Below are 22,489 nucleotides of genomic sequence, written 5' to 3'. Positions count from 1 at the left end.
CCCGGGAAACCCACTTGGAGGACTATAGCCTACGTAAATGGGACGCGCGCACTAACCACTAGCCTACCGGCGCCCCATACTTAATTTTTTTTAACACCTTATTTCGAATTATACCCGAAAGCTACAGATTAAAAGACAATAGTAATGTTGTAAAATATACAAGGTAATATCATGCTCAACATAACGCATCACCTGTAGCATCTCTCTAGTGGGGGATTTTAATGCTGATGTGAGCGACGGCGCGTGAAAGTTCACTGAGGCATTTAAAAGTCAGGTCACTGAAGAGAGAATGAAGGACATGTAATCATGTTATTAGCATTACGAGCTGGCTGCATCAGACCCAAGTTTTCAAACTATGCCAGGAGAGGGACCGGGCCAAACCAAGTCTGCCACACATCTGCTCCTGGTTAGAGGTGTTGGCTCTTGCCATTCACAGCAGAGGTTCAAAACCTCAGGGAAAAGTTTCACTTGGCCTCTCCTTGCCTGGGCCACTGCACACAGTACCCTGTACACTCCCTAAGGGAATGCAGGTCTGAGGAAAATACCACCGAAAATTCAATTCCACTTTTCCTTTCCGTGCTGCACTCCTGTGACCGAGGCAAATTTCATTACACACTTATGGACTCATAAAATTCCTTCAATAACATAGTGATGTGTCTCACAGGCCTTTAGAATCAAACTGCTTCAGAGTAAAGGGCTTGGAGGGCAACTATAGGAGGTGAGATTCCTCAAACGTGAGACCCAGTTAAGACCAGTTCTTTTTTTTCCCCATCTTCTTTTCTTCTGTCTTTATTTCCTAACAACAAATAAACAGCTGTATATTACAGACTAAAAATGCTGAAATGGGCTGCACTGCTTAAGTGATGAAACCCCATAAAAGAAGGTTTCATATTTTCTCTGTCATCTTGAAACAATACATCACCCAGCATCTAATAAAAACTCCAAATAAAAAAAAACGAAGGCACCAATTACTGGATACTTAAGCCAATTAACAAAAACAGAAACAAAGGGAGACTTTGGCTTATGAGAGAGAAAACAATTTGGTCACACATCTAACATCAAGCTTCCATTAGGCCTCTAATGAGCCAATAAACTTTTCGGAGGTGACTGATCTTCAGATATAGCCAAACCACTATCTGTTGTTCGTCTCAGTAAAAGTAGGTTACCAACCTAACAGCCAAGCCTTCACTGGTTTCCATATGTGTCCGTCCAAGTTTGTAGCATACTTAAAGACTTAAAACTAAACAAATATACAGGCGCTGACAGAGATGTGGGTTCTGAACTACGACACACAGCCCATCGTACTTTTCTCACTTCAGTTTACAGCATTTTTCTCAACTAAAAGTGTAAACAAAAAGCCAAAGTGTAGTCTTTAAAGGCTTTAAGCTGTTCAGTATTTTTCACAACAAACAAAAACAGAAATTTAAATGGGGAAAAGGCAGCTGCAAAGTCGGTTTTTGATTTCTGATATCTGGGTTGTGTGATCTGGAAAGCAACTTTTTTTATGTTTTTTTGAGTCGGTTTTCAGAGTCTGCTCTTTATTATGTTGAAGTAAACCTGTTGCATTGAGGCTTCTAAAATGAGGCAGGATATCAAGGACATATATGGTTGAGGTCTGATGAAGCTTAGAGTCATTAAAGTATCCCTGTCCCCTTAAAAAGCATTATTTGAGGCACATTAGTAACTTTTCTAACCAGGCAGTAACCAATGTGCTCCCTCTGCAATTGTGCATAAGACTGAATATTCATGTTACCCATCAGGAATTTGAAAGTCAATAAAAGATTAAATCTGTTTCATTTTTACACTCAAAATATGAAACTTTTCAGACTAAATTATCCAGGCTGGTTATGATTTGTTTGCATGCAGAAGCAATTCATTATAACCAGCAACATTTACCAAAAGTACAAAGTCAGAGCACTCTTTAGTATTGAATCGTTTAACTTAATTTTTAAGTTCGCCACTAGGCTAGACCGTTTTAATTTAAACTAATGTCTCTGTACTGTTTTTACTGTATCCATTTATTATTATATAGCGCTACTTTATTTATTTTTGCATGCATATAGCTTCAGATACATAGTTTTACTACTCAACTTTGTCATGCTATAGGACTTCTGCTAAAAAAGTTTTGTTGTATTAGTTGATGCAATGATAATAAAGTGCCTATCCTATCCCATTTCAGTGCATTTTTCTGGATCACTGAGTTCCAATATTTGAGGTCTGCATGCGAGTCAGGAGACGTTGCTTCACCTCAGCAAATCAGGATGTAGTTCTTACAGTGAGGTACCTCTTTCAGTTACAGATAAGGGAGAATGTGTTTGTTGTTCATATGAACTTAAATGCAGCTTTAGCAAAGGACACACACACATTATTAAGGAATTATAGATCCCAGATTACAGCCATTCATATCTTAACTCACTTTAATTTTTGTCTCTAAATATTAGTGATTACAGGATATTTCAAGCCCCAAAGGACTGAAGGTTATCTGGCCATTCTGGTAGATTCAACATGGGCAATTACACCTATGGGACCCGCCAACCTTAGACCTCTAAATTTTGAACTGCCTTTCTGATTATGGCGCTCAAAATCACCAACCGGCTACCTATACTGTATGACAAGTGGATATGGTCTTTGTCTCCTCCCAAGTGGATCTATACAAATAATGACAACAATCAAGCGGAAAATTAAGATAGACAGTTGAATTCGAGGAACAGTTGGAACAAGAATACTAATAAAATTGTTAATGAAGTACCAAGAAAGCTAAAATGGGGACATTTTTGAGAGAAAAATAAAAATATCTCGAGGCTGACATTTTGAAGTGTTTTATGATGAAACGTTTATTTTATTATTCAAAACTCATTTGTATTGCGATAGATCCTTTGATATGCATAATCTTAGTGATTGTAGCAGGTACAATTTTGACTTTAACAGGGCGAGATATTAAAGAGGCGACAGAGATATATTAACATTGACTGCAGCGTAACTTCAAGCAGGTGATCTAAGTAGGAACACTTTTTATGGAGTGCAGGTTTCTACACTTGTTTCTTGAAAGTTTAGAAAGTGTGATTTTATTATTAGGCTGTTTATTTCCAGTTCCAGGTTGAGGTTGTCTGGCATTATTATTAAGTGTTTCTGTAGTTTAAATTTCAAATGCAAGTGAATGTAACATTTTTTGGCCATTCCACACAGAATATGCCAGGGCTGTTTTATCTCATTCAAAACCTGGACTAAATACAAATGGACAAAAAGACTCTTTTGATAAGTGTTCCAGGCTCATGAATATCAAATTACCATTCTTGCTTTTATTTGAGACTAACAAGCAGATGTTTTCTGACCTCTTCAGACAACATCTTAAGACACAGAATAATGAGGAAGTAGCTTCTTCACAACATCCCTCTGAGGCACAAAACTGTGTTCCTGTTTTATGTGAGGGTCAGAGATCACTGACAGCCAGGAGCAACGCCTCTGGAGCAGGTAAAGCTTTAGTCTCCTTCTGAACCCTTCAATGAGGAAGGACACCTTTTCCTGATTATTCTGTGTGTTTTTAACCTTTGTTGATTTCACACAACAAAGGCACACGGTGTCAAACTGTTTTCTAAGCATTATCCGATTATACAATTGATATAAATACAACATTTTTTTATTTATTTAGACATAAGTACGTCAGAAATAATTAAACTATAGTCAATCATATTAAGAAGACATGGAAATCATGTGAAAAGATGCCCTTTGGTTTTCTTCATCTAAATATAAAACAGAAATGTATGTTAATTTAAGCAAGTATCTTGAAAACGCACTTTTTATGAAAAATGTTTTCTTTGGAGAGCTTGAAGTTGTTTTTATTCTCTGAGGCGGTTTGGGAGTCTAACAGGACTGAAGCTCCTGAACCTTGAGCACTTAGAGGTTTTCTCTACCTTGAAGGCAGAGTTTTTACGCCACAGGTGTCAGCTGCGTCAGTCAGTCCTAACTGCTCGAACTGGCTGGAAGGGTAAAAAGCAGAAACACTCTCTCTTGGCCTTACATGTGGGATATGTTTTATTCAACTTTAGATTTTGTTCTTTATGTTTTCTCGTTGTTCCTTCTATTCTGTCTTCTGTTTTTTTTTACCATCTGTCTGCTGCTATTATTTCATTTCTCACTCCTTCAATGCCCTTTCCCCTCCCTCTCTCTCTCCTCTCTTTTATTCTAACTTTGTTCCCTCTTGTTTTCTTATTTCGGGGCCTGAGAGCTGCATTGCAGATCTCCTGCTCAGCAGGACACCACTGAGTGATAGATGGCCTCTGACAAGGTCCAACACAATACAACCAACCATATGCTGAGAGTGAGAAAGGAGGGATTAAGGGGATTCACAAGTGGCCAGAAGAGAGGAATGCCAAAGTCTTATGCAAGCAACATTTTCTAGAATTTACAGTAATATATGGGGTCGCTTTGACACTGGGAATTAGATTAATGCCCTCAGTGCTCAAGTATAAATACAATCTGGCATTTCCTTATTTAAATGAGCAAGTTTGCACATTTAGGAAAATATTTAAAAGAGAAGAAAAACAATTTAACCAACCCTAATAATTCAAATTGTGATATAAAACATGTGTTGCACTAACTCAATGAGGTACAGACTAGGAGTAGAAAAGAGAAATGATTGAAATTTCACATTTGAGTTTGAAATTACTCAGAGTTGGTTAAACTCAGACACTGTCTGCAAATTTGCAGATAAATTTGGCAGATACAAATTTGTTAGATGATGCAATTTCCTAAACTCTATGTTCTGTCTTTAAAAAATTCTCCATTGCAAACTAGTATCTTAAAAACGTTAAGGTTACGAAAAGAATGAAGGGGAAAACAATCCCTGAGTGTAACTTACATTTAGTTAAAGACAGAAAAAGAGGTGACAGTATTTTATTCAAGTTTTAAACTATGGGATACTCTTTCAATACAAGAAAGAAAAACCCCTTCCATGAACACACACACACATGCAGTAAAGCTGCAAACACTTGTGTGACGCTAATGAGTGTCTTAAATTCCAGTGTAAGTAGTTGAAAGAGGAAACATTATTTTAACATACTGAGACACTCCGTCAAATGACCTCTCTTAACAGTATTTACAGCTTCAGAGACATACTCTACTTTCAGGACAAACATTATGAATGAATAAAGAAAGGCGCACACATAAACACGATCACATAAATAACGGATAACAGCCTGAGAGTCAAATTAAGGAAATAAGATGTGTCTAGCTAGTAATGAAGGAGGCATGTTTCCCCTCAGGATAAGAACATCATCGAGACAAATAGAGAGCTCACACTCACACTGACACACACACACACACTCACTCACACACACCCACACACACACACACTCAAGAGATACCAGCATTCCTGCTACAGGTCTATCCCATACGAACTGGCTCACAGCACTCAAGAACACAGTGCCATGAACTGAAATTTGACACAAAACGTATGTTTTCTAGAGTTCTTTGGAAAAATGTGGAGGTTGGATGTCATGCCAAACAATCATAGGAGAGGAAGGACTGCTTTCAAACATTTCCCATGCATCAGGCAATTAAAATGACATTCATTTGCAGGTTGCTGGCACTTGTCTCAGGGCATATTGCAAACACATGGAATTACATGTTACGTCCATCGTGGATTTTAACACGCTGATATTCTTGAGATCAAGAAAAACAGACACTTCTGGATCTTTGCAGGCCATGTGGAAAGAATAAAGGGAAAAAACAGAAAGCATGGCAGTCAGGAGTTTGTCATGCTGAGCTCACATCATGCTGACGATTGTAAACTGACAGGTAAGAATAAAAACTAAGGTATCATAAGGTCATGTCAAGTTAAATGTAATCATGTTCCAACAGAGCTCCTTTGTTCTAAAAATACTCCTCTTTGTTACATCGTAAAGAGCCTCCATGTGTGAAACTGTAGAGCTATGGTGTGCCACAGGGCTCTTTACTGAAGCCACCCTTTTTGTAACTGTAGCAATCTAATAATTCAAGTTATTTAAATGCAATGTAGGGAGTTTATTCCAATGACCTACAAATGCAAAACAGACCATCAGCTAGGAGATTTCTAAATATTTATTCTAAATGAATGTCACTGCTGCCTCAGTTTGGAATTTGACGATGCCAAGCACAGCATGCAAACCATAAGAGTCTCTGTTTACATGGTCCTCTGCAAATGTCACAGTGAGTGGTACGCTAGCCGGTTAAAAGGAAGCAGGATTTTTTTCTTTAGAGGATATTACACATCGAATCGACAAGTGAAGACATGATGCATGGTCCCCAGGGGTTGCCAAAATCCTGATGAAATAAAAGTTCCATAGGTGCTTAAACGTATTACTCTTCATACAGATTCAATGTAAAATGAAAAAGAAAAAACATGAGTTTAAGTCAACTGAAATGTAGAGAGGCATTTAGTGGCTGAAAGAAACTGTATCCTTCCAATCCACAAATGTATGACATTTTAAGTAAATGCAGGAATGTTTATATTCAGAGATGGTTGCAGAGACAATATACTGTACAAGTTGAAGCTGAATGAGACGATGATAGAGTATTTTTGCTATTTAAATGCGGTTTTGTCCAGTAGCTGCCAGGAAGGTTTGGCTCTAAAGACTAGACTCAGACAGCTGATGTCGTTGGTGATCCACACAATGCCAAGATCTCAATTTGTTTCGCCTGAATCAAGCCTTCAGCACTGTTGGCAACCTCCAGAGTATACTCTCTGCTCTGGTTTTAATACATCATCGGCAACAGTGTCACAAGTGTTGGCATCATTTAATCTAATGCCACAAACAATTTAACCTGAATGAAACCCTAGAACCAAACTGAGCCGAGTCCAAATGAAATTAGGTACAGTAAACTCATGGCTCATTTAAAAGTCATTCAGATTCAAACTTGGTATTTCTGTGGATTCCTCTTTTCTCTCAGTTCAGTTTGCACGGGTGACATTTGTATCAGCAATCTGTCTTACATCTGACAATAAGTGACCTCCTTAAGTCTGTGTGATGTTCTCCCTCTGTTGTCTTTGGCAGTAGTTAATAAACATACATATGAAAAATAATGAATTATTTATATTATTCTATATTATCCTCTCTACTAAAAAAAACAAAAACATTGGAGTGCAAATAGACTAGCGGTTATGTCACGCGGCCCATGTGCAGAGGCTTTAGTCCTCGACGCAGCGGCTGTGGGTTCGAGTCCGAACTCGGACCTTTCCATTCACATTTGCTGTCTCACTTCAGCTGTCCTATCCAATCATGGCCAAAAATATATTTAAAGAAACATGTGTTTTTAATGTTAAAAAGCCTTTCCTATAAGAGAAAGATGTTTTATTTCCCCTTGCTGTGGGGGCAAGTCGTCGACAGAATAACCTTTTGTAGTAGACATAGCTTTAATTCAATGTTTGATGTTTATATTTTATAGTGTTCCAAAGCTTTTGTAGTAATATTGTTACAAACGTAAATGCTTTCAGCAGATGTATGAGGTCAGACTCCTCTCACTCGTTGGCAGCACAGCACAGCACAGCAGGCTTCCAGGGTCATTTTCCTTTGATTGTTCCGTAAATCAAAAATCGGGCAGTCCATTATGTATGAAAACATGCAGATAACCTTTAACGCTCTTCGTCCTACCCTTGTGCCTTCCAACATCAATAATGACTGCTCATATCCAATAATATCACTATATGAATATCAACAAATCAAAGCGGATTATATTCATTCTCATACTGTCATGGCTGACCTGCAGTGTTACAGTGTGAAACTTGGCAGGAGAGACTCTGATGAATTAGCACGAGGCATTGAGGAGAGGATGGATTTGGTCTTGAAGCAGCTGCAACACCAAAGTCTCAATCCATCAATATTTACACCTCCTATGTGGTGTGCGCGTATTTGGATTTAGGTGATTTTAAACAAAGAGACAAGGCAGAGAAAGGAGAAACAATTCTGCTTTTTCCTTACAGAGGACTTTGAATGTGAGACAAAAAAAGAGTGAATAAAAATCTGGGAGGAGTTATAGCAGAACTAATGAGAAGGATGGAGCATGTTTCCCATTGCTTCAAGAAAATGTGTTTTGATTTTCAAATGAGTAAAAACAGAAAGTTATAACTAGAGGCCCTCTGACTGTAGACAGCTGTGCCAGTTTGTTTAGATGAAAACATTTTCAGGCCAGTCACAGATGTTTAGTGAATTCCTCGTTCTATGGCTGCTTCTCATGTTTGACTTTTCAGATATTTGATCTTCTGCCATTCTCTCTCTCGCTCTCCGTCTTTCTCTCTCTCTCTCGCTCTCTCCTGTTTAGTGACTCATCAGCTTATTGTCAGGGACAGGAATTTAAAACAATCCTTCTCTATTTTATTATATTTTACTGATGGATAACTTTTCCAAAGCAGTTGTAAAATATTAAAATGTGTGCTCCTTAGTTACACTAGTTTGGCATCAAAAACGTTGCGCACACAAAGATGAAGGAAAGTCAAATGCAACATGATATAAAGTCCAAAGTGCAGCTAACTAGGCTCCTGCATGTGCATAAATTAGCCTACAGTGTACCTGCAAGATTATCCTGTTCTGGAGGGAGGGACTGTGCCCCCAAACAAGTTTAATCAAGTTGAATTTTTTTCTGCAAGTGTTAACAGCGGGCACACCAGTCTGCATACAGTCACTACCCCAGCTGAAAAAAAATATCCTTGCTCTCACTTTATGTTTGTTTTGAAAGCAGGGTTACATTAGTATTGCTTCACACTATTCTATATTGTCGTTCTTCTCATGTTTCCTTTCAATGGAGCCCTGCGGCTCTTATTGAGAGGCTTCTGGCTGTGACTGCTGCACCGCTATGTCAGTTCAAAGAGAGGGACTCGAGTATAAGTGTCTGATATACTCTACCATGTTGACTTAAATCTAAAAACTGATTAGACACTGTAAACATTTGTGCCACTTGATACCATTCACGTGAGATCAGACTAGAAAAGAAGGAAAGAGAAGAGTCTAAATCATGATGTCAGGCTGCTTGCCATGTGCCTGATCATGAAGCCAACTAGACTCATCTAACATTGAAGTAATGCACCTTAAACACAATAAGAGGAGTTACTAACTGCTCATGAAGTACAGTCAATTTAATACAGATGCCTATGGATGACCCCCCCAAAAGAAACAATCCAAACATCAGCAAGAAGTTTGACAATTTCTGTGCGGTTATTTTAATAGATGTCATTGATGCCAGGGTGTGAAAGAGCCTTTGTTTACATTTCCTCCTGAGAAGTAACTTGACTAAGCACGGGGTGTTTTCAACACATTTGGACAGGGCAGAATCACAAAAGAGATTTGATGTAATGCATTGTCTAAAGGGGTTGCAAAACTTAAAGAAATAAAAAGTTCCTTACGGGTTGCATGAAATGTAAAGTCTCGCAACAAACCAACGTCTTCACATTTGATCCTGGCTCTGTAATGTGTTCAAATGGGACTTGGCTTCCACACATCTGGGTTACTGAAGCTACTTTTTCAACCTTACAGTTTTTATCTTAAATCTTTGTTAGATAGGACAGTTGCAGAGAGACAGGAAATGTGGGGAAGAGAGGGGGGCGGCGGGGGGGGGGGAATGCACCAAACGGTCACAGGCCAGGAGTTGTAGCAGTACCCAGTGCGTTGAGGTCTCTGCCTCTGTAATTTGGGTGCCTACACAATGGTCTGAGGTACACCAGCAACCACTAAAGCGCCATACTTCTTACTGTAGGTCCTACTTAGGCCCTCCATTTCATCCAGATAGCTCCACTTCCCTCCACCTTCTCCATCTATGTCCTGTTGCTACTTATTTGCAAAAAACAGAAATTAGCTTAATTTTCTAAATTATCTAAATGTCCAAGGTGTGACTCAACCTCTAATACAATATGACATAAAAACTTTGCTTTGCTGTATTTACGAAGCTGCTTGCACCCGTACATGATAAATGTGTAAGTTATATTTTGTTTCTAAATGTGTCTGGTCTGGAAAAAGTGTGAAAAAATACATTTTGGCATTTCTCTACCACAAAACATTGTGGCGGCAACTTGATGCAGTTTTTCTATATTGCAGCTTTTCGCAGCTGGACTGAAAAGCAGACTCAAACTCTTTCGCTGCAATTGATTAAATTATTAATCCTTTTCAGGTGTGCACAATGTTTCCTATCTCTTGAAAATCAAAGAAAACATTTTAAGAGAAACCCATGATCCCGCCAACAGAAAAAAGCAAAACAAGTTTTCTATCCCTGGTCTCAAGATCAGCTGCAGACCTTATAACTAAAAACATCCTATGTTTGACTCATGCTTCTCCAGTTTCTCTGTTTTGGGAAGATTTTTTCCTCGTACATGTTCGCAAATAATGGTTGGCCGGCCATGGACGATAAGAACAACACAGTATAGGAATTCCTCAATAGAGTTGTGTTTATCCGTTGAGCCTTAAACACACGGATGAGGCCTTTGAGGTCACAAGTTGAACGGACTGACTGCCTCATTTTCAGAGGTGTCAAATAAACACAAGACTTTCACATGAAGTCACAATATACACAGCTAGACTAACAGTAAACATGAGCGAGAGAACGATCGGGGAGGTGTTAAGTTGTGGACATAAAGGAACTGATGGAGTAAGAGGAAGAACAATGAAGACGTGATCGCTGATGGAGGGATAAACTCCTGCAGAGAGACGTGAGATGATGGTGATCCTGACTTTGTCTGTGCTCGGGGTATTTTTCTTACTCACTCCCTCACTGAAAGAGTGTGTGTAAGCTCAGAGTGGCCCCATTATTGATAGCTCTAACAAGCCCAGGTCAGAGGTCATGCATTGGTGAGTGGAAAAGGATGGAGCAAGACTGTTAAAGGTCCTTTAAACACCACCTGCCTTCCCCTACACACACACACACACACACACACACACACACACACACACACAGAGTCACACACACACACTCACACACACAGAGTCACACACACACACACACAAACTTGGCTGATTGTTGCCAGACCATATTTAAACACATCCCTAGTGCCTCTGTGTGATTGTATACAGAGATGGGAAGAGTTTGCACTGATTCTAGTTTACACTACATTCTTGGAGTTCAAAGTGTAATAACGAGACTGTAATGCAAACATTTGGTAGTTTCTGTAGTTTTCAGCATCCTTAGGTTTATTCTTTTGCCTTATCTCCCAAACTAAAGCTCCTTTTTTGGAGTTTTTAGCAGACTATGAAAGACTAAAGTGAAAACTGATACATTTGTTTGACTTGAAAAAAGCGAACCAGTCCAACAGAGAGAAGATTTATTATTCCATCACAGTTAATATATCATTTCTGTTACCACGGCCGCTGGGTAGGTGTCAGATGAGGAGATTAACAGCATGCTGCAGACGCAGCAATTTTTTTTACACAGGAAAGTTTCATAGTGAACAATACGTTGGACATTTTAAACAAAAAAGGAAGAAACTTTTGTCAGAGAACATGGCTAGAAAGTGTTATGATCATCATCAGCAAAGATATAGGGCATACTGCTTTGTCCACAGGGGGCGCCAAAGAGGGACAAAAGGCAGTACAAATATTATAGTAAATTCCACAAGACTAAATTGTTCACTACCAAAATAAAACAGAAGCTCCAAATTCAAAAACAATATTTAAAAATATTCTCAAATCATTCTCATTCAATTTTTTTCTTCCAATACTAATTTCCATACATGAACCTGATTGCTGTCCTCATGCTGGGTTTGCTTAAAAAAACACTTTACCTGAAAGCTATTTAAAAATGTATTATTATCTTATTTAATTTTATTTATTTTTGCTCACACTGGGACAACTATTGTGCCATCGAGAATCATAGTGACAGCAGAGCTTAATTAAGACACTGTTGCAGACTTGCAACGTGTAATCCCTTAATAATTAAATAATGTCGTTTTAGGAAATGGCCAAGCTACGCTACTGTACCATTATCATGTAAATTGTGGTATTTTGTTTTAAAATAACTGTAAACTAATAATGACATTTTTCACTATACTTATCCTCCTCATAAACCCTCGCTGACTCCCCCCTGGTTCGATTCAGGCCATCGACCCTCTTCTGCATGTCACTCCCTCACTCTTCTCAGAGCGTCTAGTCTCTCACAGCTGTAGACTTATTAAGGCACAAATTGCCAAAAAAACTGAACAATGCGTGTTTTTGTGAGAACACTTCACAGTAAATCAGCCCACTGTGGATAAAAGCCTTCTCCTTGGCTTCGTCTCCGTCTTCCCCGCTGTTCTGCGTGATAACAACAATAGTACCTTCTCAAAGATGCTCTCTGCCTCTCAGCCTTACTTCTCTCTTTGATAGAAAACATCATACCAGCAGGAGTTCATAGATAACAAGACAAAGATTCCCATTGGGGCCCAATCAATCAGTAAAATGATGCAAAAATCTCCAGTATGTGGGAAAATGAGACTCGGTTGTGATTCATTGTTACCATAAGTTTCACTGCATCAATATTTTCTGTTTTTATTTCATTATGGGCCCACCTGTATAATCAGTTTGAATATTTTTCAATTGTAGGCAGTTAACCAAAGTAATTAAAGTCTGCACAGCGTTAGAAGAAGCTTAAAGTATCTTTGCACGTTTTATCATCAGTAAATCAGGACTATGTTTGTTATTCTTTACTAGAACGGAGAAATGTGCTCGCCTCAGTCAGCCTCTATGCAGCAGCTGCACAAATGAGCCAGTGGTCGAATAACATCTCTGAAGTGACAGGAAGTAGCGGCGGGGTTTTATGGGAAATATGGACATCATTTTGAGAAACATTAGCACTGTCTCACATGTGTGGAAAAGAAGAAAAAGAAAAGGATATCAGATATCTATTAGTTAACAGCAATTTTTTTCAATTTCACAACATTTTGGAAAATATGGATTTGATAATGTAGAGCTTTGTAATATATCACAGAGTTATTTTTTATATAAATATACAAAGTAAAAGGAGGTAGTTATACGCACATCACGTAGGTCGGGGCAGTGCAAAAACAGCAGGCTCAGGAAGAAGATAGGCCCAAACACACTTGCTCCATACTTTTTGTGGCATTTGAGCAAGTGTGTGGGCCTATATCTCCTTCCTACATAAAATTATTAAACATTAATTTGTTTTTGTTAAGTTTCTCTTATAACTGTGTTTTGCCAGATATAAAGATGGTGGGATAACAACAACACACACACATTCACACAAGCGAACAACATTAACAAACACAGAGCCTTACGAAACTCCAAACACACGTTTTTTTTATTGTTTAAAGTCAGCATAATTTATTATTTTGTATATGGTTTAAAGGGTATTTTCATATGTTTCTATATTTAATGTTAGGAAAGTGTTACTGTTTCTAAATTTGTAAAAATATTTTTTTTGTCTTTGGATTTATTTATTTTTTAACATTTATTTTTGGCCTTTATTTAGAGACATGACAGAGAGAAAGAGAGAGAGAGAGAGAGAGAGAGAGAGAGAGGGGAATAACATGCAGGAAAGGAGCCACAGGTTGAGTCCGCACATGAGCCGCCCGCTTTTGAGGACTTGCGCCTCTGTACATGTGGCGCATGCACTAACCACTAGGCTACCGTACCTACGCCCCTGCCTTTGGATTTATCAGCGAAAAAGTAAAGAAAGACAGGAAATGTGGGAAAGAGCGGGGATGACGTGCACCTTTTAGCATCAAGGGCCAGAGTCAAACCCGGGGCCAATGCATGAGGCCTCAACCTTGGCATAAACCTTCCAAGTTGTACTTTAATGCTTTGGCAAATTGTTTCAGAAACCTCCATGCTAATAGAGCCTTGTAATTGGATTAAAAATAGACAGAAAATGCAAGTCTCTTCCTGCCTCTCCTTCAGAATCACATTACAAAGGTTTCTCAACTATAAAAGCCTGATGTAGACCTTATAAAATACTCCCCTTACAAAGTTACTGCGTCGGCAAAATTAAAGACTTAAACGGTTATAAGTTCTACGTATTAGCACAGTTGCAGCAGTATAACATTAAACTCAGGGAGCTTTAGGACTCCTGAATTGAACTTGTGAACTGACCCTCCTCACACAAACAGATCTAAATTCTCCCTCTCTGCATCTGCCCATTATGATAAACACAACAAGGCAATGGTTTGACTGAAGCACTTGAGGCTATCTGAAAATATGCAGCTGATCCAAGTTGTTCATATCCGCCTTGAGCCCTCATTCGCTGACAAACAGGGGGGCGTTTTCTACTGGGTTCACTTTAAGTAGATTTGTTTGTCTTACCTAATTTGTCAACTTCATTTCAAAATGTATAGCTGAATAATTCATATTTCTCTGGATCTACAAGGAACATCTGTTTCTTACCTCTAACCATTTCAATTCTCTGTTAGAAAAAAACGTTAAATATTCTCTTCAATTGGGTTGGGCGCTGAATTCTCATGTCCACTGTGATTTTCTCAGGAGCTCTCTGGCTTTCAAACTCGCATATAGGGCGGCTCTCTGTTTTGAAAAATGTATCCTGCCGACACAAAAAAACTCCACACCTACTGTCTTTTCAATATGCTGAAGAGGAGAGAGTTTGTGTTTGTCTTTATTAAAACAGAGCAGAGAAGTGAAGAATAGCAGAGGTATTTTATTTTAATGGTTTTGCTCAAGGGGTAGAAGTTAAACTTTTTGTGCTTTCTATCACTTCTATTATTTACTAAATGTTTGGTTGAGCCTTGTTAAGGTTTTTTATTACCTCCTCAACCAAAAAAAAACCCTTTTATTTCAAATCTACCCTCTGAAACCAAACCACATGAAAGAGTCAACTGAGCCTTTCTACTACTCCTAAAGGCAACTCACAACCAAGCGCCTCTTTATGGACCAATCCAAACACTGCGCTAGTTTTAACAGACAATTTCCTTATTTACTCTCTTCTCTTTCAGCTCCTTAATTCCATCAAAATCAATCACAATAACTGATAAGAAAAGCAGGCCACCCAAATTCAAGACTCCAGACTTCTTCTGCGGTCGGTTTGAGTTAACTGTAACCAGCGAAAACGTCAGTGCTCTGTTTACTAGCCTCTGCTGCTGCACCCTTCTATCCATCCCCACATTCCTCCTTTACAAATTACATTTGTCATTTTGAAAGCTGATGGTTTCCATTGGCATGCTTTGAACCTTGTGTGAGTATGTACGTATGTGCAGTGCACGAGTGTTTGTGACCTTGAAAGCTCAGACCAAGGCCAACATGTAGAGAGAGAAAAAAGACATTTTTGTGTGTGTGATCTCCTACCTGTTATTGTAATGTTGCTGTAGATGTTGGACAGTTGCTCTTTCAGCAGGACGAGCTGTGTGGTTGCAGCCTTCTCTCTCTGTAGCTCCAGCATTATATCAGGATGGTTGGCCACTTTGCAGCCCTTCTGTTTGTCCAATGCAATATCACTGCGCACGATGTCTGCAAGCCGGCAAAGTTTGAAGAAATAAAGGAAAAAAATACATTAAAAGAAAGACAAACGAGACAGATGTTTGGTTTTCCGACAGGTGGTCCAGGCTTTTGCTGTAAGTTGTATTTTGAAACAAACTATCAAACATGTAGGCTACTTTACCTTATGACAAATAATGTTTCTTAATTAAAGTGGAAACATAATTATGTTGTTGAGATACATCACAAACAAAAATGTAAGTAGCAAACTAGAAAAGTAAACCAACCCATATTTGCAAGCCGACATAGATGAAAGACATCAACGCTATGTTGATTTATTTGTTGTCATATTAGAAAGTATTTATCATGTGACCAAAACAATGGTGTCTACATAGTTTGCATTTTTTAGGACTGCACTGGCTAAAAGTAAGTCAGTCAAAAAGGGTACATTAGCTTAACAATAAAACAACACTCTACATTATTGATTTTTTTTTTTGATAAGTTATTCACCATGTTGGCTACTTTTGGTTGTAGTTTAATAAAACCTTATTGTGCATTATTTAAAGATAATGATAATATGTATTTAATATATGGGAGGGGGGAGGGTGTTGGCACTATATATGAAGTTGGAGGAATTATTGATAGGAGAAGAACTTTCTTTAAACAGGTTCTATCTAAAATGTTATTTTATGAAGTTAATAAAAACATGGTAGGCCTACATTACAGGGTGGGTTAGTTAGTTAGTGGGTTAGTGAGGTACCCCTAAAACTGGCTTCCTATGGTTTAGCAAGAAATGTACGTTGTTTCAAATAGGCTACAAAAGAAACATATTTTAGAAAGAGTCGTAGTGAGACAAAGGAGAGACGTGAGGAGGAAAAATGCTGATAGACAAGAAACAGACCGCTTAGGAAATTTTATAAGAATTCACATTAAATAGAGGAAACGAGCTGTCGTGTCTTATTACCGTCCTCGTAGTTCTTCAGGTAATAGTCTGGTCCCGGTCCTCTGAACTTCGCCAGGTTCTTGTGGTTGTTGAACTGAAGGTAGTCGGTCCTCTTTCCTCCAAAACGAAGAAAGGCGGGCGACAGGCCGCGCGCCAGGGTCACGAGCCGCTTGGAGCTTGAGGACACACGGCGCGAGACACCAACGTAAGAAATATGACGTTAATAGTGTCAGATATGTGTTGTTAAAATGTTGTGATGTAGCTTCGATATAACCTAGTAAAAATAATAATAATATAAATCACCAGTTTGTTAAATGTTCACTTCTTTATTTTCGTTAATAGTATTTTTTACAGACTTAGAGTGTAAATATTTGTGAGAAGCAGAAAATAGAGTTTTGAATGAATTGTGATTTAACTGGCCTATGCTTTAGCTGTGAACGCAGTTCAGGCCCATCACAAAACTCGCTTCCTGGTTTTCCCATTAACACCAGAGGCCCAAAGCAACAGGCAGCGGCTTCAACGTCATCTGTCAGCCGGTAGGAAAGCGCTGATGAAGGGTACAGTAAGTACAGAATTACCTGAATGATAAGTGACCCAAATGGGCTCCAAAACGCTCAGAGGATGCACGGGTTCATGTCCAATATTTTACATTTAAATTACTTACTCAGGCCTACTTACTATAAACGGAGACTAAAGGAAATTAAATTAAACTTTGCCAATAATATGTTGCTTCTTTCATTGTCAGCTGTAAAGGACAAGTAGCCTATATACATATCCCTACCTTTTTTTAATGAGCTTTCTACAAGTGAAAACATGAAGGTAATTAATTTAAAAACTATTACAAAATAACACGTCAACCAGGCTATTTCATAGAAGTTAACTGGAATGAGATCAGTAGCCTATAAGTGATCTGTTTAGGCTTGGAAAGGTTACTGTTGTGTAAAAGGGGGTTTAATTTGTCAAAAACGAATAATGTTCAATTTTGGGACTTCTCTTTTGTTGTTGTGACTCATTTAGTGTTTATTTATGGTCTAGGCTACATAGCTATCGGCTTAACATGCTAAAATAAAAAAAAGTGATGATAGATGTATAAAGTGCCGGCAAACAGGTCTGTTGCGACTGTACCAACTGCTTCATATCATGCAGGGTTATTAAAACCAAATCAACATAATTTCAATTATAGTGAATGAGGGTAAATGTGTATATTCTAAATTAATTACTAAAACAACATTAGTTAAGACCTAAATAAAAGTAAGGAGTTTATACAAAAGAAAGACATTTTGAACAACATGTGATTCAGCCTACATGATGCTATAGGAAACTAAAAGTGGTCTCATACACTTATTGTAAAATAATAAAACAGTTTTTTTATTGTCTCCCCTTTTTAGAGAGTGAATGGTGGAGTTAAGATGCATTGAAGCATGTCCTCTTACCTTTTGTCAGTAAATTGTGTAACAAAGATACAACATGATTTGCCAACTACTTGACTCAAGGATCATTTCTGATTGATCTAATCGAGGATCGTATGACTCATTATAGTCTGTGTGTTTTGACAGGACAAGGCTAGCTTTACATGGGACCTCCATAAGTCATTTTCTAGGATGACAAGTCTGGGTTTTGAAAATGTGATGCAGACTTAAGAGCCTTACTGTGCGTCCCATCAGAGAAGTTTAAACTGTTGTGTGAAATGAAGGTTAGAAGTCACAGAATAGCCTAAATTAGGTCACTTTTCCCCATGCATGTTACACTTACCCAATAGGCCTATTTTTTTTTTTTTTTTTTCAAATAACCGTGCGTAGCATTTGGCCCATGCACGTAAAATTAAATTCGAGTAAAAAGAAAAACAAAATTAGATTTACAACTTTTGAAATCGACATCATGCACCCTGAACTTGATACACGAAGGCCACACAACGGTGTCCACTGCTAACAGGATCATCTGTACAAAATCTAAGCTACCCTGCAGTATATCAGGGGGAACTCCAAATGAATAGCCATTGATAACCGTTCCCTATCGACGTCATCAAATTAGTTGATTATACGTGTGCCGTTTACCAGTCTCGAGGGGAATACCTCGGTAATTTGTTGTCGTGGACCACTCAGTATTACTCTGGCAGAGGAAGAAACGTGCTGATTCACTCAATTCAGACAACGTGGCTGCATGCGTAATGTATTAAAGAAGCGCAAAACCTTTTACAGATCGATATGATTGGAATGCTCTTTGATACCTCAGAAAGTCCAGCCAGCCGTCTTTGATGATCGAGGGGTCCAGCTGAAGAGAGAGGAAGTTCTCGTTAAGGACTCTGATCGGACTGCGGGTGTTTACATCCAGGAGAATCAGCGTCCTCTCCATGAAGCCCGGCCGCTTCGCACTGGCCCCTGGTCTCTGATATGCCGAGGAAGACGTGTAGGAGGAAGAGAGCACCGATTGCACCACCAAAGAGGCCAAAGATGCCAGCCAGAGGGAGACGCAAGGTGAAGATTTGGGCATCTTCTTAGTTTGGCGAGCAGGAGGATCAGTGCGCGTAATGAGGTTTTGAAGTGAGAAGAAATTACAACAAGTAAAAGAAATCTGCAGCCGCGAAGTTCGATGGTGGTTCTTCACCTCTTTTCCATCGATCTGGATCTGTCTTCCTGTCTAGTTGTCTCACCCCCTCTGCCCCCCGCCCCTCTGAGTATTTTTGGGAGCTGCTCACTGGAGCGCACGCCCCGAGCCAGCCTTCCCGGCTGCGAGAGCCAGGAGCTGGGAGGAGGAGAGGAGGCAGCACCGCCCCTCCAAGGTTCTCTGAGGTATGAGAACAAACTGCTATAAAATAGTTTTCTCAGCTCATTTGGCTAACAGCTGCTGAGTCTCAAGAGGTTAGGATTGGCCTCTAGATGGTCAAATAAAGCTGTGTTTTAATTAGCATCACACAAAATAAAGTAATACTTTTTGGGGAAAAGGTAAATTCCAACATTTCATTCAAGCCTAAAGAGTCCTCAGGATCAACAAGTAGCTGCGCATACTGGCGTTTCATTTTGAAACTTTTTAGCCCAGAGAAAGTAGTGAGCCATCTTTACTGAGTTATATAGACTATTCCTTTTGTAAAGGTTAAAGTCTTCATTATAAGGAGAGCGAGAGTTATCAAATTGAATTTAAAAAACTGAGCGTAGAATGTATGTAAACCTCATGTAAAACGTTTTTAGTGCCACGAAGTTGTGCGCAAGGCCTGTCCGAGGAGGAAGTTGATCTCAAACTCTTAAAAACTCTGACTTGTCCTTTGTACAGTCATTTGAATAGTAATAACGCAAATAGATTACAGACTTAAATTCACATGTGTCCATTTTCATTACAAATTACACCATTTCTGAAAACTGTCAAATGTTCCAGGAGAAAATCCATGTCGTAAGGCCTCCAGGAATCTGCAGCTCACACGGCCCTTGAGAACAAAAGGCGGTCTGCTTCAAAACAAGAAAAGATACAATCTTGTCAACAGGACATTTCATGTTTCTTGGCACTGTAGAGCCTTCAGTTTGTTATGAACAATACCTGATTGATTGCACATTGCTAAACACAAGTGACATTTTGGAGATGTCAACATGAACACTTTGGTCTCCTTTGTGAAAAACATTCAAAACCAATTTCAGATTTAAAGTTCCGACACATGTACTCACCTATAAACTCTTTATGGGACTTTTGTCTCCAGATGTTTGGAGCCTTGGTGCGCATGCAACAAGCCAGACAACCTGAGGGCCATTGTGCCTCTCTTCAGGTGGTCAATGCAGAAAGATGTGGTCGTTTAAGGTCATTGCTGTCCCACAGATGAGAAGAGAAACTTTCCAGCTTGAATCTTTTTCCCCCGGCCTAAAACACAGCCACGAATACTTTCAGCCGCAAAATTATCCGAGGTGTTAATGCTTCAAGTTTTACGCACGAACGTTTCCATTAAACTCATGAAAGGAATACAGAAGGTTGTCTATAAGTGACTGATCTGTAAAAAAAACAACCCGTTAATGCTTAAATTTAACGTAAAAGTGCTGCTCCTGAAGACCACATGCACTTTAAGAACACTTAGTGACAAAGAAGAAGCAAGCGATTATTAAATCCGGTTGTTTTTTGTTCTTTCTTTAAGCAGATACAGAAAACGAAAGGCCTACGGCGCAATTAAATCGATTAAACATCATAACTAACATCTGTCTGCTTTTCAGTAGAAGAGTGTTGAACTCTTTTTTTTTTTATACATGTAGCCTCCAAAAGCTACAAATTCCTGAATAAGCTAGAAAGTATTTAACCCAAGTCATGTGGTGCGACACTGAGAGTTGTGAGGCTATTTTCCTGAGAAAAGTCCAAAGAAACTTTCCCCAAACGAAGCATCACATTTGTACAATAATTCAGAAAGAAATTGAATGTGTGTCTCGGCAATCTTGTGCATAATATTTCTTTTCTTTTTTTTTTGCAGTGAACCTTGCACCGTATTTATAACCTCTTCAATGGATCGACAGAAATCTAATAAACTGAAATTGAAGTTTTGAAATTGTTTTTTGGGAGGCTCCGATTAAAAGTAAATGAAAACAGCAGCACACACTCAGTTTGCCCGGCGGAATATTTGTCATGAATCCCACGAGGGAGACGATGGGAAAATCTACCGAGATTTTGTTTTGAACCCGAGACTTTAGATTCAGGTGATGATTTATTCTAACACATCATTTTAATTAAAACATCTTTGCAAGAAAATATTCATGTGAAAAGTCGGTTGGAAAAACACAAGCAGTTTTCATCGGTTATTTCTAACAACAAGTAATGAAACGCTAAACTTTGAGCTATGACAAAATCAGAATATTAGCCTATCGATCTTTAAACTTACTTCATTAAGTTCAGTGTTTGTTACTTTGAGTTTTTTAATCTTGAAAAGTATATGCGTCGGTGTTAAGGAAACCAATGCAACATTTTTGTTGTCGTTGTGTTACAGCATTTTTAACAATTAAAAAGTGTATTATATGAAGGCCTACTGATACGTTATCTTACAATTACTGCAGAGGATTATATCGGGCTGAACATGTAGAAGTTATTAAAACGTCCAAAGGGAAATACGATCAGCCAAACACCCCGAAAACTTTGTTGATTTATTGTTCACTTTGCTGAAGTTTTAAGTGTTTTCTGTCGGTCTATGTTTCAGCTGTCATTTATAACTGGACTTCTGACAGTTAATATATCGACAGAAATAATGATAGAGGAGATCAAAGTGGAGATTTAATCCTCAAAGAATCATAGAGGATTTTTTTTTTGTTATATTTCAAACATTTAAGATTGTCGAACACTTCATAATCCCTCGGTTTTCTTGCAGCTTCAAATCCTCTGAGATGTTAAAATCGGAAGAAACGGAGGCAAAGTCTTGATGTTCTTTTAAACGTTTATGTTTAAAGTAAAGTGCAGGTGGAAGTGGACGCATGGTTATCCTTATTTCACCGCTGCTCCTCTGAAACAGATTGTTGGGTTCCTGGATGTGTGGCTGATGGAGAGCAGAGACTGTTCGAGTGTTTAAGACCTGGCAGGACTCTGTTCTCACCTTCAGTTTCCTGCCTCGTAAATCCGACACGTGGTGCTCATCGAAGTCAGCTGCACGAGGACTTCACAATAATAATAATAAATATAAGAATAATAATAATAATAAATATAAGAATAAATATAAGAATAAATTCGATTGTAACCTATTTTGTGATCTTTTTTAAATAAATGTGTATTCATATTTCATGTTATTTTATTATTATCATAAGCATAATAAGCCTATTCAAGTGCACGTGGATATTACATAATCATATTTCCCTCTTTTGTAGTTCTATTAATAAGTATACTCTTTATGAATAAAACATCCGATGAGAAATAAAAGTTTAATGGGTCAGCCAATTTGAAGCTACAGTATCAAAACATGTATTTTGTAAGATGTTTTGTGATATTGAAACTGTTGGTCTTTTTGTTAAAGATTAAAAATTCAGGAGGTGAAACTATTTCACAGGACTAAGAAATCAATTCCTAAATATCATCCCCGGCATTTCTCAGTTTGAAGCTTGGTAAACAGCACGTCGTGCTTCTGAGATCGGCTGCACTAAAGCGGGTGATAATACTGCCATCTAGTGGAGACATACAAAAATGCAACCCAAAAATGATTTAAGCGGTTTTATATTTTGGCATTTTTGCA

At 38.5% G+C, this 22,489-nt stretch overlaps 1 protein-coding gene across 1 annotated transcript in view; it reads right to left on the bottom strand.

The window, feature by feature from the left end:
* Nucleotides 1–22,489, bottom strand: part of hpse2 (heparanase 2) — a 61,231-nt gene that overhangs the window by 38,280 nt on the left and 462 nt on the right. The window contains exons 2-5 of the mRNA XM_020650994.3: nucleotides 19,968–20,157; nucleotides 18,542–19,751; nucleotides 16,336–16,490; nucleotides 15,243–15,404 (exon numbers count right to left, since the gene is read on the bottom strand). Coding sequence (XP_020506650.1) covers nucleotides 15,243–15,404; nucleotides 16,336–16,490; nucleotides 18,542–18,804 — 580 coding nt within the window. The 5' untranslated portion in view covers nucleotides 18,805–19,751; nucleotides 19,968–20,157. The remainder of the gene's footprint in view (nucleotides 1–15,242; nucleotides 15,405–16,335; nucleotides 16,491–18,541; nucleotides 19,752–19,967; nucleotides 20,158–22,489) is intronic.

Source organism: Labrus bergylta, chromosome 10 (genome assembly GCF_963930695.1).
Source record: "Labrus bergylta chromosome 10, fLabBer1.1, whole genome shotgun sequence".
Lineage (NCBI taxonomy): Eukaryota > Metazoa > Chordata > Actinopteri > Labriformes > Labridae > Labrus > Labrus bergylta.
The sequence above is the reverse complement of the archived record's forward strand: the minus strand, read 5'-3'. Positions and strand labels throughout refer to the sequence as shown.